Source organism: Pygocentrus nattereri, chromosome 1 (genome assembly GCF_015220715.1).
Source record: "Pygocentrus nattereri isolate fPygNat1 chromosome 1, fPygNat1.pri, whole genome shotgun sequence".
NCBI lineage: Eukaryota > Metazoa > Chordata > Actinopteri > Characiformes > Serrasalmidae > Pygocentrus > Pygocentrus nattereri.
In genome coordinates, this window is record NC_051211.1 from 11,692,217 (window position 1) to 11,710,885 (window position 18,669).

At 43.6% G+C, this 18,669-nt stretch overlaps 1 protein-coding gene across 1 annotated transcript; it reads right to left on the reverse strand.

The window, feature by feature from the left end:
• Window positions 1-13,752: 13,752 nt before the first annotated feature.
• On the reverse strand, window positions 13,753-17,098 carry scrt1a (scratch family zinc finger 1a). Its single transcript, XM_017701480.2, has 2 exons — window positions 16,428-17,098; window positions 13,753-15,363 (listed from the first exon to the last, which is right to left on the reverse strand). The coding sequence occupies exons 1-2, from the start codon at window positions 16,540-16,542 to the stop codon at window positions 14,639-14,641; spliced, it is 840 nt and encodes a 279-aa protein (XP_017556969.1). The 5' UTR covers window positions 16,543-17,098; the 3' UTR covers window positions 13,753-14,638.
• Window positions 17,099-18,669: the final 1,571 nt, after the last annotated feature.

Genomic DNA, 18,669 nt, shown 5'->3' on the forward strand with positions numbered 1-18,669 from the left:
AGAACAATACAACACATTACAATGCACAGAATTGCTTAGTATAGAATAATACAATGCATTACAATGCACAGAATGGTCTAGTATAGCACAGAGAACGGTCCATCCATCCATCCATTTTCTAAGCCGCTTCTCTGTCAGGGTCGCAGGGGGGGTGCTGGAGCCTATCCCAGCAGTCTTCGGGCGGAAGGCAGGATACACCCTGGACAAGTCGCCAGTCCATCGCAGGGCAGACAGACACACACAGACTCACACACCTAGGGGCGATGTAGCATGTCCAATTGGCCTGACTGCATGTCTTTGGACTGTGGGAGGAAACCAGAGAACCCGGAGGAAACCCACACAGACATGCGGAGAACATGCAAACTCCACACAGAGAGGACCCCGGTCATCGGAATCGAACCCAGGCCCTCCTTGCTGTGAGGCAACAGCGGTACCCACCACGCCACCGTGCCTCCCACAGAATGGTCTAGTACAGAAGAATACGACACATTACAGCACACAGAATGGTCTACTAGGCCATACAGTAGACTACTGCTAGACCATGAAGCACACAGAGTGGCATAGTACAGTGAAACACACGTTGCAGTACTCAGAATGATATATTACAATAACATATAACACATTATATCCCATAGAATTGCATACTACAGTGTGATAACACATTATAGCACACACAAAAGCATAATATGGCATATTACAGCACATAGAATGACAGAGCACATCATTAACGCAACACATTATGATACATAACACATAAAACACTGTAATTCTAACACATACAATGATAAAGCACAGAACAGCACAAAGCGAAGTACAAAGCACAGCACAATTCAGTGCTGAATAGCCCCCTAACTAAGTGCTTCCCAGTCATCCAAGCCTTAGGCCATATCATTGTGTCACGGCCTTACAAGAAACTGACGTGCGATGTCAGCATCACACACATGCAAACATATCAACACATGCACTTTTGAATAGGAACACACATGCACAGATACCTGAATATATAAGCACACTAACGTAAGCATACTTTTACACTCAGAGGAGCAACAGGGTCATGAGCAAACACGCGCACACACACAGTACGGCCGCCAGCAAGAGGTGAGGCTTCTGCTTGGGTCTGATTTTAGCATGCAAGCCCCAGGCTAATTGAGAAGCCTTACTCAGAGCAGTGAGGAGCCAATCAGAGGCCTGGCTGGCAGAGCTTGTTTGCAGTTCAGCTCTCAGGGTGAGGGCCTGAGCCGAGAGCGGCGGGCCAAGTGCCGTCGCCCCCTCGTCTGCAGAGCAAACACACAGGAGGCTGCTGCTCAGAAACGCTCAGAAATGCAGACCCCAGTCTGCTGGCAAGCTGCTCCTTCAGCACGTCAGCCAAAGTGGGTCAGCAACTCCCACTCTGCACATGCACACATATGCACTATATATACAATAACATTGAAATGTTTGGAATCGTGTGCATTCAGTTCCATAGGGTGTTATGGGCCCCAATGCAATGAATAAAAACTGGCAGTGTTATTGGCTTGTTTATTTGCTTTGTCTCAAGCAGTTTGGTGCTCTAATACACATTTGTGTGCAAAAGTTTGGGCACACTTGATCAAATTTCTTTGTGTTGATTTTCGAAGTGAATAAAGGGCACATTCTCTACAGAGATCATACATTTTGCACAATCATGCACAAGTTCATCTGCTGAACTTTACATGATGAAAAAATAAAAATAAAATATAAAACATGGCCAATGCAGAAGTAATGGTGGGTTTTATATTTTATGTGCAATGCCTGGAGTATATACACTTTCCTGAGATCATCAGAGCTACCCATGAGTCAGTATAGTGTGCAAAACTGTGTATAAAGCGATATAAGAGGTCCAGTAAAGATGCTATTTTTCCACACTTTGATAAGTGAATACAGCAGAGAGAAACCCTCAGGGCCTTCTAGGCCTTCAGAAAAAGCCTAAACATTCTAGAATCTAAAAACTTTGTGTGTTATTTTTAGTTAACTTCTATTTTAATACGATCATGCTCATGTTTAAAGTGTAAGTATACCAGTACTACTTATGTTTCGTTGTTGTGTTTTTGATGGAAAAGTTTGACGTACTCTGCAGGAAACTGTCCAATCAGGAACTGTGTTTCTCCTTGTTATCTAGGTAGATGTAACTCACCAAGCTCTCCCAATGCTTAAGACTTAATGCATTAAATAAACTATTGTGTTGTTAAATCAATTATCAGTATATTTATGAAATGACAGTAGAATCAACCAATTATATTTTGATTTCCAGTGGGTGGGACCAATTTCATGAGAAACAAAATGTCACCTTAGGCTTTCTGGAAGTTCTAGGTAAGTCACTGAATCTGAATGTGAGCAGCAGCCTAACCACTGCATTGTTGGTAACAGAAAACAGCTAATACTGACAGCTGGTAACAAAGTGTTAAAGTCTCTGTCACAAGCTTCAGGTAAAATGTGGTCTTTTAAAAGCTTTAGATGTTAGTGTTTCACCTAGAACTGCTACAAAATACAGCTTAGCACTAACAAACTACAAGAGTCCTGCAGGGATGCTAGCAGAAATTAACATTATCAAAAAGGTGGACCTTAACCTCAACCCAAAACCTACGCCTAACCCTTGTCCTAATCCTAAAACTAACCTTAAATTCAACCTGAAACCTAATTCTAACCCTGGCTCTTATCCTAGCCCTGGCCCTAATCCTAATCCTAGCCTTAAATTCAACCCAAAACCTAATCCTAACCCTGGCTCTTATCCCAGCCCTGGCCCTAATCCTAATCCTAACCTTAAATTCAACCTGAAACCTAATTCTAACCCTGGCTCTAATCCTAACACAAATTTAACCTCAACCCAAAACCTAATCCTAACCCTGGCCCTAATCCTAATCCTAACCTTAAAAATTCAACCTGAAACCTAATTCTAACCCTGCCTCTAATCCTAACACTAACCTTAACCTCAACCCAAAACCTAATCCTAACCATGGCCCTAATCCTAACCCTAACCTTAAATTCAACCTGAAACCTAATCCCAACCCTGGCTTTAATCCTAACAATAACCTTAAATTGAACCTGAAACCTAAACCTAACCCTGGCTCTAATCCTACCCCTAACCTTAAATTTAATCTGAAACCTAATCCTAATCCTGGCTCTGATTCTAAGCATAACCTCAACCCAAACCCAAAACCCAATCCTAACCCTGGAGCTAATTCTAACCCTAACCTTAAATTCAACCCAAATTCTAATTCTAACCATGGCTCTAATCCTCACCCTAACCTTAAATTCAACCTGAAACTTAATCCTAACCTTCATATGGCTTTGACATGTTATTGAGAGTCTGTTGAGTGTTTGCTTCATCTAAAAAGGACCACTCAAAATAAAGTGTCACCTAATTCCCCATTTACGAAGGTCAACCTTATGTTTTGCTCACTATGAGGCACTCTGGTCATAAATATTGATGTTTTACAGTCATTTTAGAATTATCTACAGCTCTACTCACTCTAAACAAATATTTTACACCATCTTATAAATGATTTGAATCCAGGGAAATTTCAGAGGACTAGAAAATTATTCATTTACTTGCAACAGGCTTTATCTTTATTACAAATATTGATCCCAAACTTCTGAGCTGTGGTGTATACATTCACATATGCATGCACATACAATGTAGAGGCTCCACCCTTTGCTCTTACATGTAGAAATATTTGCTCAGCAGAAGCACTCGCCCTTTGGAAAGCTGTAGTCTGAAATGGTTGTGAATAATGGCCACTGAAAGGCTGATTGAATCACTTTAGAGAAATGTTAAGTACGTCTTCTTCTGAGGCGGGGCCCCATCAACGAGAGAGCTAAGAGAAAAGTGAAAGAAATGGGAGAACAGAAGTGAATGAGTGTAATGGATTGCATGTGAGAAGTGTGGACGGTGCTGTGGTCAAGGGGAGAGGAGAGTTGGACAAGTGGAGGAGAGGTTGTGTTTACTTCTTCAAAAATCATCTAAATTAAAAATATCATTTGGCAAGGGTTCTTAAGTGAAAAAAATCGCTCTGTATGGAACCATGAATCATGAAAGGGTTCTTTGTATCATGAAAGGCATCTTCAGATGAGTGGGTAATGTGCTGATGTAGGTTCTATATAAAATCTATGTGGAACGTGTTCTATTTAGCAACAAAAAAGGTTCTTCTGTTGTTACGATGTCAAGTTTGTGACAATAAAAGAGCCCTTCATGGTGCCACATAGAACACTTTTTTTAAAAGGAACCATAAGCACTTTTTAAAAAGAATCATAAACAACACATTCTCAATCAACCTGAAGAACCCTTTCATGATGCAAAGAATCCTTTAGTCATGACATCATGCAAAGGGTTCTTCAAGTGTTTATGGTTCTATATAGAGAACTATTTGAAAAGGATTCAGCAAAAAGGGTTCTTCTATTGTTATGATGTCAAGCTTGTAAAAATAATAGAAGCCTTCTTGGTGCTATAGAACTCAGACATACATACACACACACACACACACACACACATATATATATATATATATATATATATATATATATATATATATATATATATATATATATCCTATAATGGCTTATTCTCAGCACTACAGTAACACAGTTGTGGTGGTGTTGTGTTACTGTGTGTTGTGCTGGTCTGAGTGGATCAGACACAGCACTGCTGCTGGAGTTTTTAAACACATCAGTGTCGCTACTGGACTGAGAGCCAACACCGTCTTGTGGGCAGCGTCCTGTGACCACTGATGAAGGACTAGAGGATGAGCAACACAAACTGTGTGGCAGCAGATGAGCTATTGTCTCTGACTTTACATCTACAAGGTGGACTGACAAGGTGGGATTGTATAATTGTGTGCACAGTGAGTGGACAGTGTTTAAAAACTCCAGCAGCACTACTGCGTCTGACCCACTCAGACCAGCACAACACACACCAACACACCACCATGACGTCAGTGTTACTGCAGTGCTGAGAAGGATCCACCACCCAAATAGTACCTGCTCTGTGATGGTCCATGGGTCTCCTGACTACTGAAGAACAGGGTAAAAGGGGGCTAACAAATTATCAGAGAAACAGATGGACTACAGTCTGTAACTGTAGAACTACAAAGTGCAGCTATAGAGTAAGTGGAACTGATAAAATGGACAATGAGCGTAGAAACAAGGAAGTGGTCATAATGTTATGCCTGATCGGTGTGTGTGTGTGTGTGTGTGTGTGTGTGTGTGTGTGTGTGTGTGTGTGTGTGTGTGTATATATATATATGGTTTAAGGGTTCTTAGCAAAGACAATGGTTCTATATAGAGTATTTTGTAACATGAAAGTGTTCTAAGGTTAGATAATATATTGTTTAGGATTCCCTTTTTAAAAAGGGTCAGTAGATTTTCATCTGGTTTAGGTTTAAGTTTATGGTTAGAACCGTTTTTTTATGTTAGTCTTGCAAGCCAGACTTTTGCCCATTGTTTGACAGTCTGGGAGGTTTTGTCCCTCAGCATGGCAAGAAACCTGCTACTTTAACAGGAAGAGTCTGTTTCCTGTTCTACTTTAAAACGAATGTGTGTGAAGGGGCCTGCAGCTTCGGGAGACAGTGCTACAACAAAAACACACCCCATGAAACAAAGTGCAAGGATTAACATGCAAGGACATTTACTAGTCATGAAGTGCTTCAAATTCTTCTTTTTTATAATGTTAAAGATGCGTTGCTTTGAATTAGAGCGGTGTTAATGGATATTTCATAGAGTGCAAGGTGAAAATCTATAATAGACACACAGAAGACTCTCCAATAAAGTGTTACTGTGTCTTTTCCACCAAACCATGACGTATGACTTTAAGAAGTGTAGGGTATAACTCACTCAGAGTGTTTCCTGGTTGACTGATGAAGGAGAAAAGCGCTTTTCTTCAACCTGACATTCCTCCCAAGGTGACTGTGGTGCTCTCTCTCAGGTGAAGCTCTTGGCAGGCAGTGACAGGGTGAGAGAAACAGGTCAGGTGCATCAGTGCAGCAGGAGTCTAATCCTGCACAACTGCGCAGTGACGTCACACCCAGAAGTGCACACGAAGCCAGCATGCACCTGTCCCCTGGTTAAGTAATGGATTCTGCTGATGCCACAGTCTTCCCCTCTGCAATTATGCGCTCCCTCAGGAGACCGACTCGTGCTCTTCCAGCATTGGTGAAGATAATGATCATGATCCCTGAGCTTGGAGGTTCAGTTTACATTGCAATCTTATCTTTCTGCCTTGAATCGTTTAAATTTGTTAGTGATACACATCTGTTAGTAGTTTATTCAGCCAATTCTGACCACACAATCTGACTTCATCTCAAAAGTGCCATTAAAGAATGTGTCAGGCAGTGTCTTCATCACTATTTCATGTAATAGCTTTCTGTGATGTAGCTTTAGAGGTAGAATTCAACTCTTCAGAGCCTATCTTCCAGCACCATGAACACTTCTGACTCTATAGGTTTCTGTAGAATGGAGCATTCTGCTTACATCTTAAACAGTTAATAGAGCAAAACATATTATAACCCCATTTCCAAAGAAATTTGGGACTCTGTGTGAATAAATGAAAATAAAAACAAAATGCAATGATGTGCAAATCATTTGAACCCTATATTTCAATGGAAATAGTGCAGAGGCAACATATCAAATGCTGAAACTGAGAAATTTTATTGTGTTTTGAAAAAGGTTGGGACAGGGCAACAAAAGGCTGGTAAAGTTGTGTAAAGGTGGTAACAGGTCAGTAACGTGACTGGGTATAAAAAGTATCCTAGTGAGGCTGAGCCATTCAAAAGTAAATAAGGAGGGGATCACGACTCTGTGAAATACTACATAATCAAATAATGCAACAATTCAAGAATAATAGTTCTCAATGTAAAATAGCTAAAAGCTGCTGCTTTTCATCATCTGTGGTACATAATAACATTAAAAGAAATCTCTGTATACAAGAAAGAAGGTATTAAAAACAGTATTCGCTGGTCAAGATCTTTGCGCCCTCCGACAGCACTGCTTTAAAAACAGATATGATTCTGTAGAGGAAATCACTGCATATAAACAGGATCCGGAAATGCTGCCAACTTCTTTGGGCCTGAGCTCATTTAAAATGAACTGAGGGGGAAGTGGAAAATTGCCCTGTGGTCTAACAAATCAACATCTGAAATTCTTTTTGAAAATCATGAGTCCTGTGGGCTAAAGGCCACTCAACTTGTTATCAGTGCACAGTTCATAGCATGGGTGTTGTGCACATCTGTAAAGGCACCATTAATGCTGAACGATAAATACATGCTTTGGCTACTGCCATCCAAACAACGTCTTTTTCAGGGAAGGCCTTCCTTATTTCAGCAAGGCAGTGTTAAACCACATTCTGCATGTATTATAGCAGCATTCCTCTGTCTCTGTATTAAGAGAGTCTGGATGCTAAAGTGACATGCCTGCAGTCCAGACCTGCCACCTACTGAAAACATTTCACTTTCAAAACTATAGCAATTTATCTCCTCAGTTCCCAATCACTTACAGAGTGTTCTTAAAAGAATAGGTGATAAAACACAGTGGTAAACAGGCCCCTGTACATTTTTTTGCATCATTTGCGTATCATTGCATTCTATTTTTATTTACATTTTGCATAGTGTCCCAACTTTTTTGGAAATGGCGATGTAAAACACAAGTGGATTCGCCTTTGAGTAACTCCACTTTTGCCAGGATAGGACTGTTTTATCCTCAAGTTAGCCACTGCTGACATGCTGCTGAACAAAAAATATCAGAATAGATTAGATTTTGTGTTCACACAGCTTAGAAAAAAAAAATGTGTTCCATTTTGACAGTTAACCAAATCGGATTTGTGCCACTTCAATTTCAATCTTAACTGCTTAGAGTCATCAGAGGTCATAGATCCACCCTCTGGGACAAACACCATGTGCTACCCCTGGTAAATAGATGGAAGAAGTGTTATTGTCCACAAAAGTTGTGTTGTAATTTAGTAGTTGGCGCCATGCCCATATCAGGAACTCCAGGTCTAAGCTGGTTTTCTCTATAAGAAGAATAAATGGTGGTTTGAATATCACTGCTAAAGTGCCAGTAATTAACAAATGCTCCAAAGCCAGTACATTTTCCTGTGTAATGTTACAGTATCCACTGAATTATGAAGTCGTTAAAGAGCTGAAATATGAATATTGCTACATGCGAGCTAACAGTACTGCACATTGAACTGACTGTATTCAGACTGGCAGCTAGAGATCTGCACAAGGCGGGTTCACCCATGGGTCCCATGTGATCTGCTAAATAGTTTGTGGGTGGGACTCATTTTGAAGCACTGCAGTCATTGCGGGTGAACACCCAACAGGTTGCGGACTCGTGTGGGCGGTATTATGGCTGACTGAGCGGAGACTATTGGCTGCTTGTAGAAGTGAACAGACAAGCAACAAATGAGCTGCAAGAGTGCTGCAAACATAAACACATGAAGCTATAGTGTTAGTATTAGTATATATACATATATATTGCTGTTGTCAGAAGAAAACCTTGTATCTCCAAAATGAGAACTTTACAGAAGAAGAAAAAAACTTCCTTTACTTTTAATGTAAGTCAATCCCAAGTCATTCTGAGCCATTTCTTTTTGTCATTTCATCATGAAATTTACACTCAATGTAAAGAGCAATATGCATTTTCAGATTTTGACAAAAACAGAAAAATGACACAAAAAAAAAAAATATATATATATATATAATGTTAGTTCACATAGCTTCAATTAGCCTAAATATACACAAAATATTTACTTTTATTTTGCAACTTGTTTATTGCTTTGTGTCCGGAGGTATGATGAGTCTGGAGGCTCTGCCACAAGTTTACAACAAATACATGCGAGAACTGATGAATACTACAAACATAGCCCATAGAAGGCATGTACGAGTGGTCATGGTGTGTGGTTGAAGCAAGCAGGCGCAAGCAGAAATGTTGCTAGGTTTAACAGGCACACTAGATTTTGCTGGTGCAGACTGATGTGATTATTGGTTGAATTAGGCAGTGGTTAAATTGGGCAGACCTTTACTGGCAGCCTCACCAAAATACCCCACACAAACCAACAAGCTTTGTCAAATGTGCTTGGAACGTTGCTTTGGCAGTAATACTGTACATTTTGAGCTGGTCTTGGTGTTAATATTACTGAATTGTAAAAGTTTCATGCAACGTCATTTGTCATCAAGCTTATTTGTAACGTGTATGCAGCACTGAGCCAGATGCATATGTCACATGGAATAAAGTGGCTTTCTTTGGCAAAAAATGTCATTGTGTTTTGAATTTGTACTGTGTTGTGTTGCCTGGCTGCTAAACGGAACTCCTCAATTGTTTTAAAATTGCCCCCAACTGCGCTTGGTCCAAGCCACGTTGTTGTCTGTGTCAGAGAATGAGCACACCATGTTCTACTTAATTGTCACTTCAGATTCTTCATTTAGTACATGAATCAGATGACAGTGAAAATGTACACAAGACACAAAATGCATCACATTTAAAACAAATTTCTTGATCACAGGACAAGATTGTGATGATTTTCAAATATGCCATTCATTTTACCCATATAGAAAAACTGCTTAGGCCTGGACTTTCTAATATGGGCATAATGCTGGGTACAGAATACCTTCAAAACTCTGTGGTTTCCCTGTCACTGTTTTACAAATCTGCTCTAGACTGAAGCTGAATCTCCTTTTGGTGCATATAGGGAGTGAAGTTGATACACACCCCCACTCTCTCTCACACACACATGTGCACACACACACACACACACACACACACACACACACACACACACACGCACGCACACATACACACGTGCAGAGCATTCAGATGTACTCAGCCGTCCAGAGTGCGGACAACTGATTTACAAGTATTAATGGATTAATTTCCATCATATCGCAAGTGCAATGAATCATTTCATTAATCACAGGCCTTTTGCAGCGGAGGAAAAATGGCATGTGCCACCGTGTGTGCATGAGTTTCATGATTAGCAATAACTTTACATGGCAGAGCAAGCCTATGGTGCAGCGCCCATAATCTCAGCATTAGCCAATTTAATCAAAGTGCCAGTCTTAGCCTTCAGCTCAGGGTGGACACACACACACACACACACACACATATCTAAACTAATGCCTGTTCTGTAACATGTTAATGTAGACTTAGAATACTGGCCCACATGTATTTATGAGTGCAGGTGCAACTCTGTTGGTGCGACCATGATTCGATTTACTAAGACTGTAATCATGTAACCTGTGCTTAGACCCACCTGTAGTGCAGTGATTTAAAGGCACAGTGAAATAACAGAGGCCTGAACTAAACTTGAGGCAAAACTGAAACTGAAAGTTAGGGAGGAATATAGTGAAGCAGTATCACATGACAGCCTCTCATATACATCTTGTCCCAAGAGTATACAGTTTTAATTTGATGGTATTCTTTCAGCAGGTGCTCAAGGCTCATGCATCAGTCTATACACTGTGTCTGCTGTCATTGGTAAAAGAAGTCTCTCAACAACACATCTAATGCAAATTTACAGCTAAAGGAGGGGGAAATCTTATTCAAAAACACATTAATACTCAGACTATACATCTCTATTCACCCTCTGTTGGCTTTGTTAGAGCTCCTGTGTATTTAAGCCCACCTCACAATGAGCCAAGTTTGCTCTGATTGGTCAGCTCATCCATTCTGTTCTAATTGGTCAACCGCCAGAGTGGCAACTTTCCAGAAGTTCTCCCCCTGCACTACACGATCTTGAAAGTTGGGTAGAAGAAGTTGGTAGACTTGATTCCCCTTCATAAGCTAAACTTGCTGGTAGGTGGGCGATAAGGATTATGTTACATGATGATGTCACCTTGTAACAAAGGCAAAAGGGATTGAATTCCAACAAGGCAAATTTCAGGCAGTGAAAAAAGTGGTTTCTGTGATGTGTGCATTTGATCTTTTTTAACTTTGCAGACTGTTTAAAATCCACAAAAAGCTGTATAACACACTAAAGGAAAGGGAAAAAACAGAAAATGCATAATAGGAACCCTTTTAAACCTCATAGAATGATTCAAATGTTGGCAGTATGTAGCCTTTTAAACTAACACGCACACACGCACACATGGCTATTACTCATCCCACCTAAGGTTCGCACAGGGAGCTTTGCGCGAAGACATGTCCCTGCTGTGTCATTCCAGGCAGACATTTCAAAGCAGACGTGGCGATCAGAAGAACCAGGCTGGTGCCCTCTTGACCTCTCTTACTTGCTAATGACCATGACTCACACTGCAGGACTCTGCAGCACACTCCTTCTCCTTCAACTCAGCACTTCTCTTCTCCAGCTGCACAGCATGGAGCGGGATCTTCAGAGCTTTCAGCAAACCACTTTCAGTTACATCTTCATTCCAATTAAACCAACTGTTGAGGGAAGAACTTAATGCAGCACCGTCTCAGATGACCTTGAGTCAGAGAATAACATCGAACTGCAATTTGCTATGGTTTTTGAGTTGGAAAACATGTGATCATCTCTCTCTCGCTCCCTCTCTCTCATTCTTTCTCTCTCTTTTTGTGTGTCTGCTGGAGTAGAAATAAACCCACTCTAATTGGTGGGAGGTAGGGAGGGGGACTGGGCTGTTGTGTAAGACCGAAACATCCACATTAGCCATCCAGTAATGAACCTGTTGTTCACCCCCCCAATCGGCAGGAGACGCTTTGAAGCTCTTTAAAGCTGTTGATAAGGGTTCTGCTGGGACCGGAGCGGGCAGGGCCAGCGGGGTGAATTCTTCTCGCCTGCTTGCATGTCTCAAGGTTAATGCTGAACTGCAAACTGCACTCAAAGTAGCCAACCCAGTCAGCACTCCACCTTTAACAAAAGGGCTTGTTCTTTTACTGAAAAAGTGTGATATGTAGAGTGGATTTGGGTAGCACAGGTCATCAGGTAATAAGGAACGTGTTTATTACCATTTCAGATGATGCTCAGTGGTGTGCTCTTTCTAAATGGGCAAAGAGAAATATATAAATATTCTAATTAACACAGCAACAAAAGCATGGCATGGTTGAAAGTGTGCCTTTATAGCTCATAGAAACAAACAGGGAGTTCTGTTGAATTTGCACATCTGCTTGTAATTGTGAAGAGAAGAGGAGACATTTTATTATGATTTACAGTTGATGGAAACTGTACAGTCTTGACAATCTTTACATATTTGCTTGGTGGTTTCCCTCAAAACAAGTCTGAATCTAGCTGTAAAAGTAATTTCATTTTGTAACTACTATGTAACAATATGTAAACTACTATGTAATTGTGTAATAACAGGTAGCACAGCAAATACTACAGAAAAAAGACAGTAATAGCTCCAGTGGTTGACTCCCAGCAGTCATTTTCAGCGAGTCCTCAAACAGAACAATGACTTTGTCCCCTATTGTCTTACGCAACGTCTCACACGACCTGATATCCCAAAACACCCAAACGCGACCTTGCATACATTGAGCTGCTTTGCATTTCAAGGTTGCTCAGTTAAACAAGTCATCATGAAGTCATGTTTGGCATCATAAAAATGAATTAGATTTGCTTTAATTACTCTCTCAGTGCTTGTAATTTGAAATGCTATGGCTCGGTAACTTGCCATACAGCAAGCCAACGCATTCACTCCGACTCTCAAGCAGCTGCAGGCACTGCAGTCAACACTGCAGAGGTATGGATCAACAGATGAAACTTTTTTACGTCATTCCACCCCAGGAAAAACCCCAGCATCATCAATCCTCACTCAACACGAGGTAGACCTATTTTAGTCAACAGCTCTTATGCAACAGCACCCTATATTTGTCCAGACCGCTATAATGCACTTGCTGTAAGAAGGCAGCATAAAGTGATTACTCAGCAAAAGTGTCGCCCACTGCATGTTTGAGGCCAAGCAGGCAAATTCTGTCTAATCAACACAAACAGGGACCACAGAATGAGTTACTTGTTTGTTCTTTATTATGAAGTGAGACAAAATGCCCGGTGTCATTGTGCTTTACATTGTCCAAATGCTGGGCAAAAACCCCAGAGGGGGGGAAAGGAACTCCAGAAATAAGGTCATTTGATTCTATACAGTCTGTAGAAATAATTGATCCCAAAGGACTATTTACAAGGCGTCTTGCAACAAACAGTTCCCTTTTGTTCGTAATACAAAAACAGAGGTTCAACTAATACAAGGCCCGTCTACCTGAATCTCTAAGGTTTGTGCTACTATTTTTCAAAAAAAAAAAAGTCGTAAATGTTCTCAAAGAAGTGCTTTTTCTTAAGGAAAAGTCTGCCGGTGTTTGCCATGAACTGGAGGACGGCCACATCAGCATGTCAGGCCCGTTGCAGTGGAGGTTCTAGAACTAGGACGGTTCTAGAACTTCGACACAGGACAGCTCCAGAACTTCTGCTCCAGAACTTCTGCTCCAAAACGTGACCACTGGGTGTTTCTAGACCTTCAGCACTGTACAGTTCCAGGACTTTCAGCACTGGACAGCTCCAGAGCTTCAGCACTGGACAGTTCTAGAGCTTCAGCACTACAGTTCTAGAACTGCACAGTTCCCACGTGAAGCAACACCGTCCCTTGGACCCCGGGCGTTCCGCACGTTCAGAGGATGTTTTGATCGCGTAGAGCCGTTCGATCAGCACCACGCGCAGCCTACGTTCTAAAACTACGTTTAAATAAGAGGCAGGCAGTGCATAACCACTTACAAAAGGACCCTGAACACCCCACCCCAACACCCACCCACCCACCCACCCCCGCCCCCCCCCCCCCCCACCCAGTCCATCCACTAGTACTACACTGGCATTTCCCTGATATTGAATTTGTTTCACGACTACTAATGGTATTGGATAAAATCGTGATTAAAAACGCTATAGTTATTACTCGTTTATTTTTTAAAAATACCATGCATTATTGCTCTATAGTTTTAATGACTCCCGAGAAATATTGCCGACTGCTAACTAGATTTCTGCAAAAAAATCCAAAGCTTGATAAAATTGGCATAGATTTCATTAGAATTATTTGTTGTTTGTTGTTTCTCTCTCTCTTTTTTTGCATGCAACAATTTTTTAAAGTGGCAAACAAAAGGAAGATATTCAAAAAAGTGGCAAATGCTTTGGCATATTAACGACGAAGGTTTGGCGAAAGAATAACAAACTAAAGTGCAAATGAAGAGTTTACACAAGTTGAGGAAAGTAATAAATAAGGTACATAAATAAGTTAATAAGTCGTAATAAGTTAATAAATCGTTTTACCTCAATGCTGAACACTTTTTGTGGCCCACTGGCAGCAGTACAACATTATCCAACACTTAGAAAAGGTTTGACCTTTGAGAGAGACAGACATTTTCAATGTCCTCTGAGTTTTGGCAGAACACGTGTTACTACTTCGGCTCTGGGGAGGTGAACAGCGGGAGGAGGAGGAAGATATGCTTGGAAACAGAAAAAGTTAAGGTACATGCGCGTAAAATCCGAGACGTCTTCAGTTTTGTTGGGGTTCTTTTTTTGCAGGAGGGAAAAAAAATGTAAATAATAAAAAAACAACAAAAAAAAAAAAACAAGTAATGGTCGAGTAGAGCTGTGCTGTCAATCCAAACCACTGTGGGTTTGACTGGAAGGCGTGTTTATGATAATCTGGGACTTGGTCGCTGCCGCGCGCTCCCGCCATCACGCCTCGAGCTCACCGAGCGGCGCGAACGCGCCCTTGAAGCATGCGGACTCGTAGTGCTTGTTCAGGTAGGACTTGAGCGCGAACGTCTTGTTACAGCGCTTGCACTTGTAGTGCTTGAAGGCCGAGTGCGTCTGCATGTGCGCGCGCAGGTTGGAGCGGTCGGCGAAGGCCTTGCCGCAGTGCGCGCACCCGAACGGCTTCTCGCCCGTGTGCGAGCGCATGTGTCCCTGCAGCAGCCACGGCCGGCTGAACGCCTTGCCGCACACGTCGCACTTGTGCTTCAGGTCGTGCGTCAGCAGGTGCATGGCCATGGCCGGCATGGACACGTACACCTTGCCGCACGTGGGGCACTTCTTGGCCATCTTGCTGTCCAAGCTGCGGTGCGTCTGCTTGTGGCGGCTCAAGTTGGACGACGTGGCGTACGTCTTGCCGCACTCGTTGCACGTGTGCCGCTGCAGGGTGCGCGCGCCGCCCACCACCTTCCGGCGCGAGCGCCCGTCCGTGATGAAGAAGGAGTCCACCGCATAGCCCTCGCTCACGGCGTTGTCGCCGTTAATGTAGCCGGACGACACCTCGGAGCGCGGGCTGTCCGGCTGGTCCGAATCCGGCGCGCCGTAGTCTCCGTGTATCCGCTCGTAGATGGGGCTAGGAGAGGGCACTTTGAGGCCATGGTCACTCTCCCCATCGTACACAGACGGGGTGATGTAGTCGCTGATGTAGCCTGCAGTGGAAAAGAGCAACAGTTGAGCTCGCAGTTTGCACTTCGGCTAAAATAACATGAAAAACGCTCGAGGGAAAAAGCTGTGAGTCAAAGGCTACATTTATAGATCTCAGCAGTCTATTTCTGCAGACGCCCCCCCCCCCCCCCCACACACACACACACACACCACCACCCCCAACCCCCAATTCCCTCTCCTCCTCAACCCCTGCCTCTTCCTTGCTTTTGTTATAAAGTACAAACTGAGGTGGGCTGAAAGACATTGACTTCACGTGAAGGCCCCCCCCCCTCCCTCTACATCACTCCCACTAAAAAATCAATAGCTCTCCATTTCAATTAGCGCGCTAACCCATTTAAGGACAAAGAAAGGAGGGGTGTGTTGGGGGGCCGAATGATATCGCCTCAGTTATAATTGCCTGTGCAGTTCTGACAAGGATCGAGCCGAAATAGGTCGATGTGCACGCGCTTACACGTCCACAGCAGCCTGTTGTGCCGCCACGAGACGAGAAAAAGGCGCGTGAATAATGCATAAGCGCGCACACAGAAAAGGGGAGGTTACGCAAGTGCGTACTGTATATGATGTAGAGCGTAAATAATGGCTGGGAACATGATCAAGCGCGCCTTTAACAGACATGGGGCATGTGTGTGCGCGCGCGCGTGTATGTGTGCGAACGATTCCACGACACGACTCTCTTGTGCACGCGGGGCTAGGTATAACAACCAAACATAGGAGCCGAAAAGACCGTGAGCACGTGCTTCTTTCCCGTGGAGCTGTGCAGAGTCGAGTCTCTCCGCGCGCAACACCAGAACTCGTAACGCAAATAAATAAATAAATGAAAAATGTGCAGACTCGACAGAATCTGCGCCGGTGTGACGGCGCGGGGAAACAATGTGATGGGGAGCGCGCGAGCACGATCAGGTGTGGAGCTACAGAGGGCATCAGAACACCGCCGCTCGCGCAGAGTAACGAAGACGTAGCATTTGAACGCAACGCAGGCAGGAACTAAAAGGCAGACGCCTTTGTGCCACTCACAGCACCACCGTCGTAAAGTAGAGATTGTATTTACCTTTCTCGTGAAAGCGAAGGCTGAGGTCAGCTCTAGATCTGCCGTAGGAGCTCTCGAGATCGGCGGATGAAAAATCATCGAGCTTAACCTTTTTGACCAGGAAAGACCTTGGCATGTTTCAGGAAGAAAAAAAAAGAAAAGAAAAAATAAAGAAAAAGACCCCCAAACCCCAACAGCACCCGTCCGCCGCGGTCAGCTCTCTCGCTCTTCATGCACTGCTGAGGCAAAACAGCACCTTCCTTTTCCTTTTTTTGCCACGGTTCAGATGCCAGCACAGGCAAAGCCTCGCAGTCCTTATTCAGCTGCTTCTGCCGCTGCTGCGCGACGCCGCGTTTCTCTGAGCAGAAATGCAAGTTCAGCACTGGACAGCTCCCCGCAGACGGCAGGCGCATGTATTCAGCACCGGACAGCTCCCTTCCTCTCTCCGGCGGAGCAGCGCGTCTGGAGGGGCTCTCCTCGTCGCCTTCGCTCAAGTTTTAACTCGGTTTAACTCGGTTATGTTTTCTGCCTCCTCCCCCCCCGCGCTTGAACCAGCTCTGTCTGTGTCAGCGAGTTCGCTCCCTTCTCTCACTCTCTCTCTCTCTCTCACTCTCTCTCTCACTCTCTCTCTCTCTCTTTCTCTCTCTCTCTCTCTCTCTCTCTCTCTCTCTCTCTCTGAGCTGCACCGTCTGAAGGTGTTGGGCTTTCTGAAGTCTGCTGATCAGCTGTTGGGGTTTATATAGCTGTGATCAGGTGGGAATGAAGATGGAAGTGCTTAATTTAATCCGTGAAAAAAAAATCTCCGGGGAGCAACATTGAACTAGATGATTTAATGACGCTGTGACGCGTCAACGCGTTCGCCATTTTTCCCCCTTTTTTTCCCTTCCCACTGAAGTGAAATCAGCAAGTTATGGGGTGGAAAGAAAAGACATGGCAACATGGCTTTGGATAGCCTGTGGTGAAGCTAGTTTTTATTTATTTATTTATTTATTTATTTATTTATTCTCGCATTTGAACGCAAGCGTGTTTTCAGTGACGGACCAAAGTTGAACGTGCGATTTATTTATTTGTTTGTGTGTGGTTTTTATTGTTTGTTTGTTTGTTTGTTTGTTTAGCCTCCCGTGTGAATGATCACGCTCTTGGTGACTGACCAAAATGTATGAGGTGTTTGTTTGTTTGTTTATTTATTTATTCGTTCGTTTATTTTTTGCGCCAGTTTGTGTTTCCGCTCTCCGTTCACGCATTAGATCACTCGGTTAAAGGCCTGTTACTTTATCGCGCGCAACTGTCTGGGTCTTTGCCGCGCTGCTCTTTTTCTTTTTCTTTTTTACTGAGTCACCCGCACCCCCCGCCCCGCCCCCCGCCCCACGCGCTGAATCCCTCCCTGCCTACCGCGCCGCGCTGCGCACGTCAACCAGCAGATCGCGCGCCAGGCTGTGGCCTCAGGCTTGCAGGTCATTCTTTTACATCACGCTCTACAAACCAATGGCTTTCTTCTAATGCAAATTTCGCACGAAGCGGCTACCAGAAGGTCCGTTTCCTCAATGATTCCTGCAGGAGCCATATGTGCGCAATTAGAGCCGAGATCCGCGAGCCGCGGTGTCCTCTGTCGGCCTGACGTCGCGTGGCTTATTGTTCGGTCCTGCCACGGGACGCAACCGCGTGGCGCTCGCCAAGAACGGCTTTCCTAGCGTTTGGCGCAAAGTTGGCGCTAAACATTGCGCCTGTACTTCCTCAACAGGCTTTCTCCACTAAACTTCACTGGAGACTGACGCTGCGCTCTCCGGTGAGGCAGCAGGAGCCTGCCTTTGTTGAGGCAGGAGGCGTATAGATAGGACTGGCCTCCTGTGTTTATGATACAAAACAGCAGGACACTGTTGCTCAGCTGCTTGACGTTGGGCAGCGAGCAGAGGGACCTGATGTGTTTATTTGAGGGGAGAAAAGGACGTGAGAGCGCGCAGTGTTCTCGCGAACTGCTGAGTTCAGCAGTGGGGGAAAAAAGCCCAGAAAAACACACCGAGGCTCGTCTCATTTGCATAATAATAGTCTACGGTGCGCTGCAACGCCGAAACGTCTTGTCGAGGTCCAAATCAGAAGAAGTCACAGGCATTTAATTCTCTCGGATGGCGTTTTCAATAGCAGATATTCAAATCAGCGTTTTTTACTATTCCAGTGTGTAAACAAGCCTCTTTCCGGGGAGCGTTTACAAAGGACGACGGAAAGGTCAGACTGGAGAAGTTGTGTTTGTGTGTATGTATGAGCA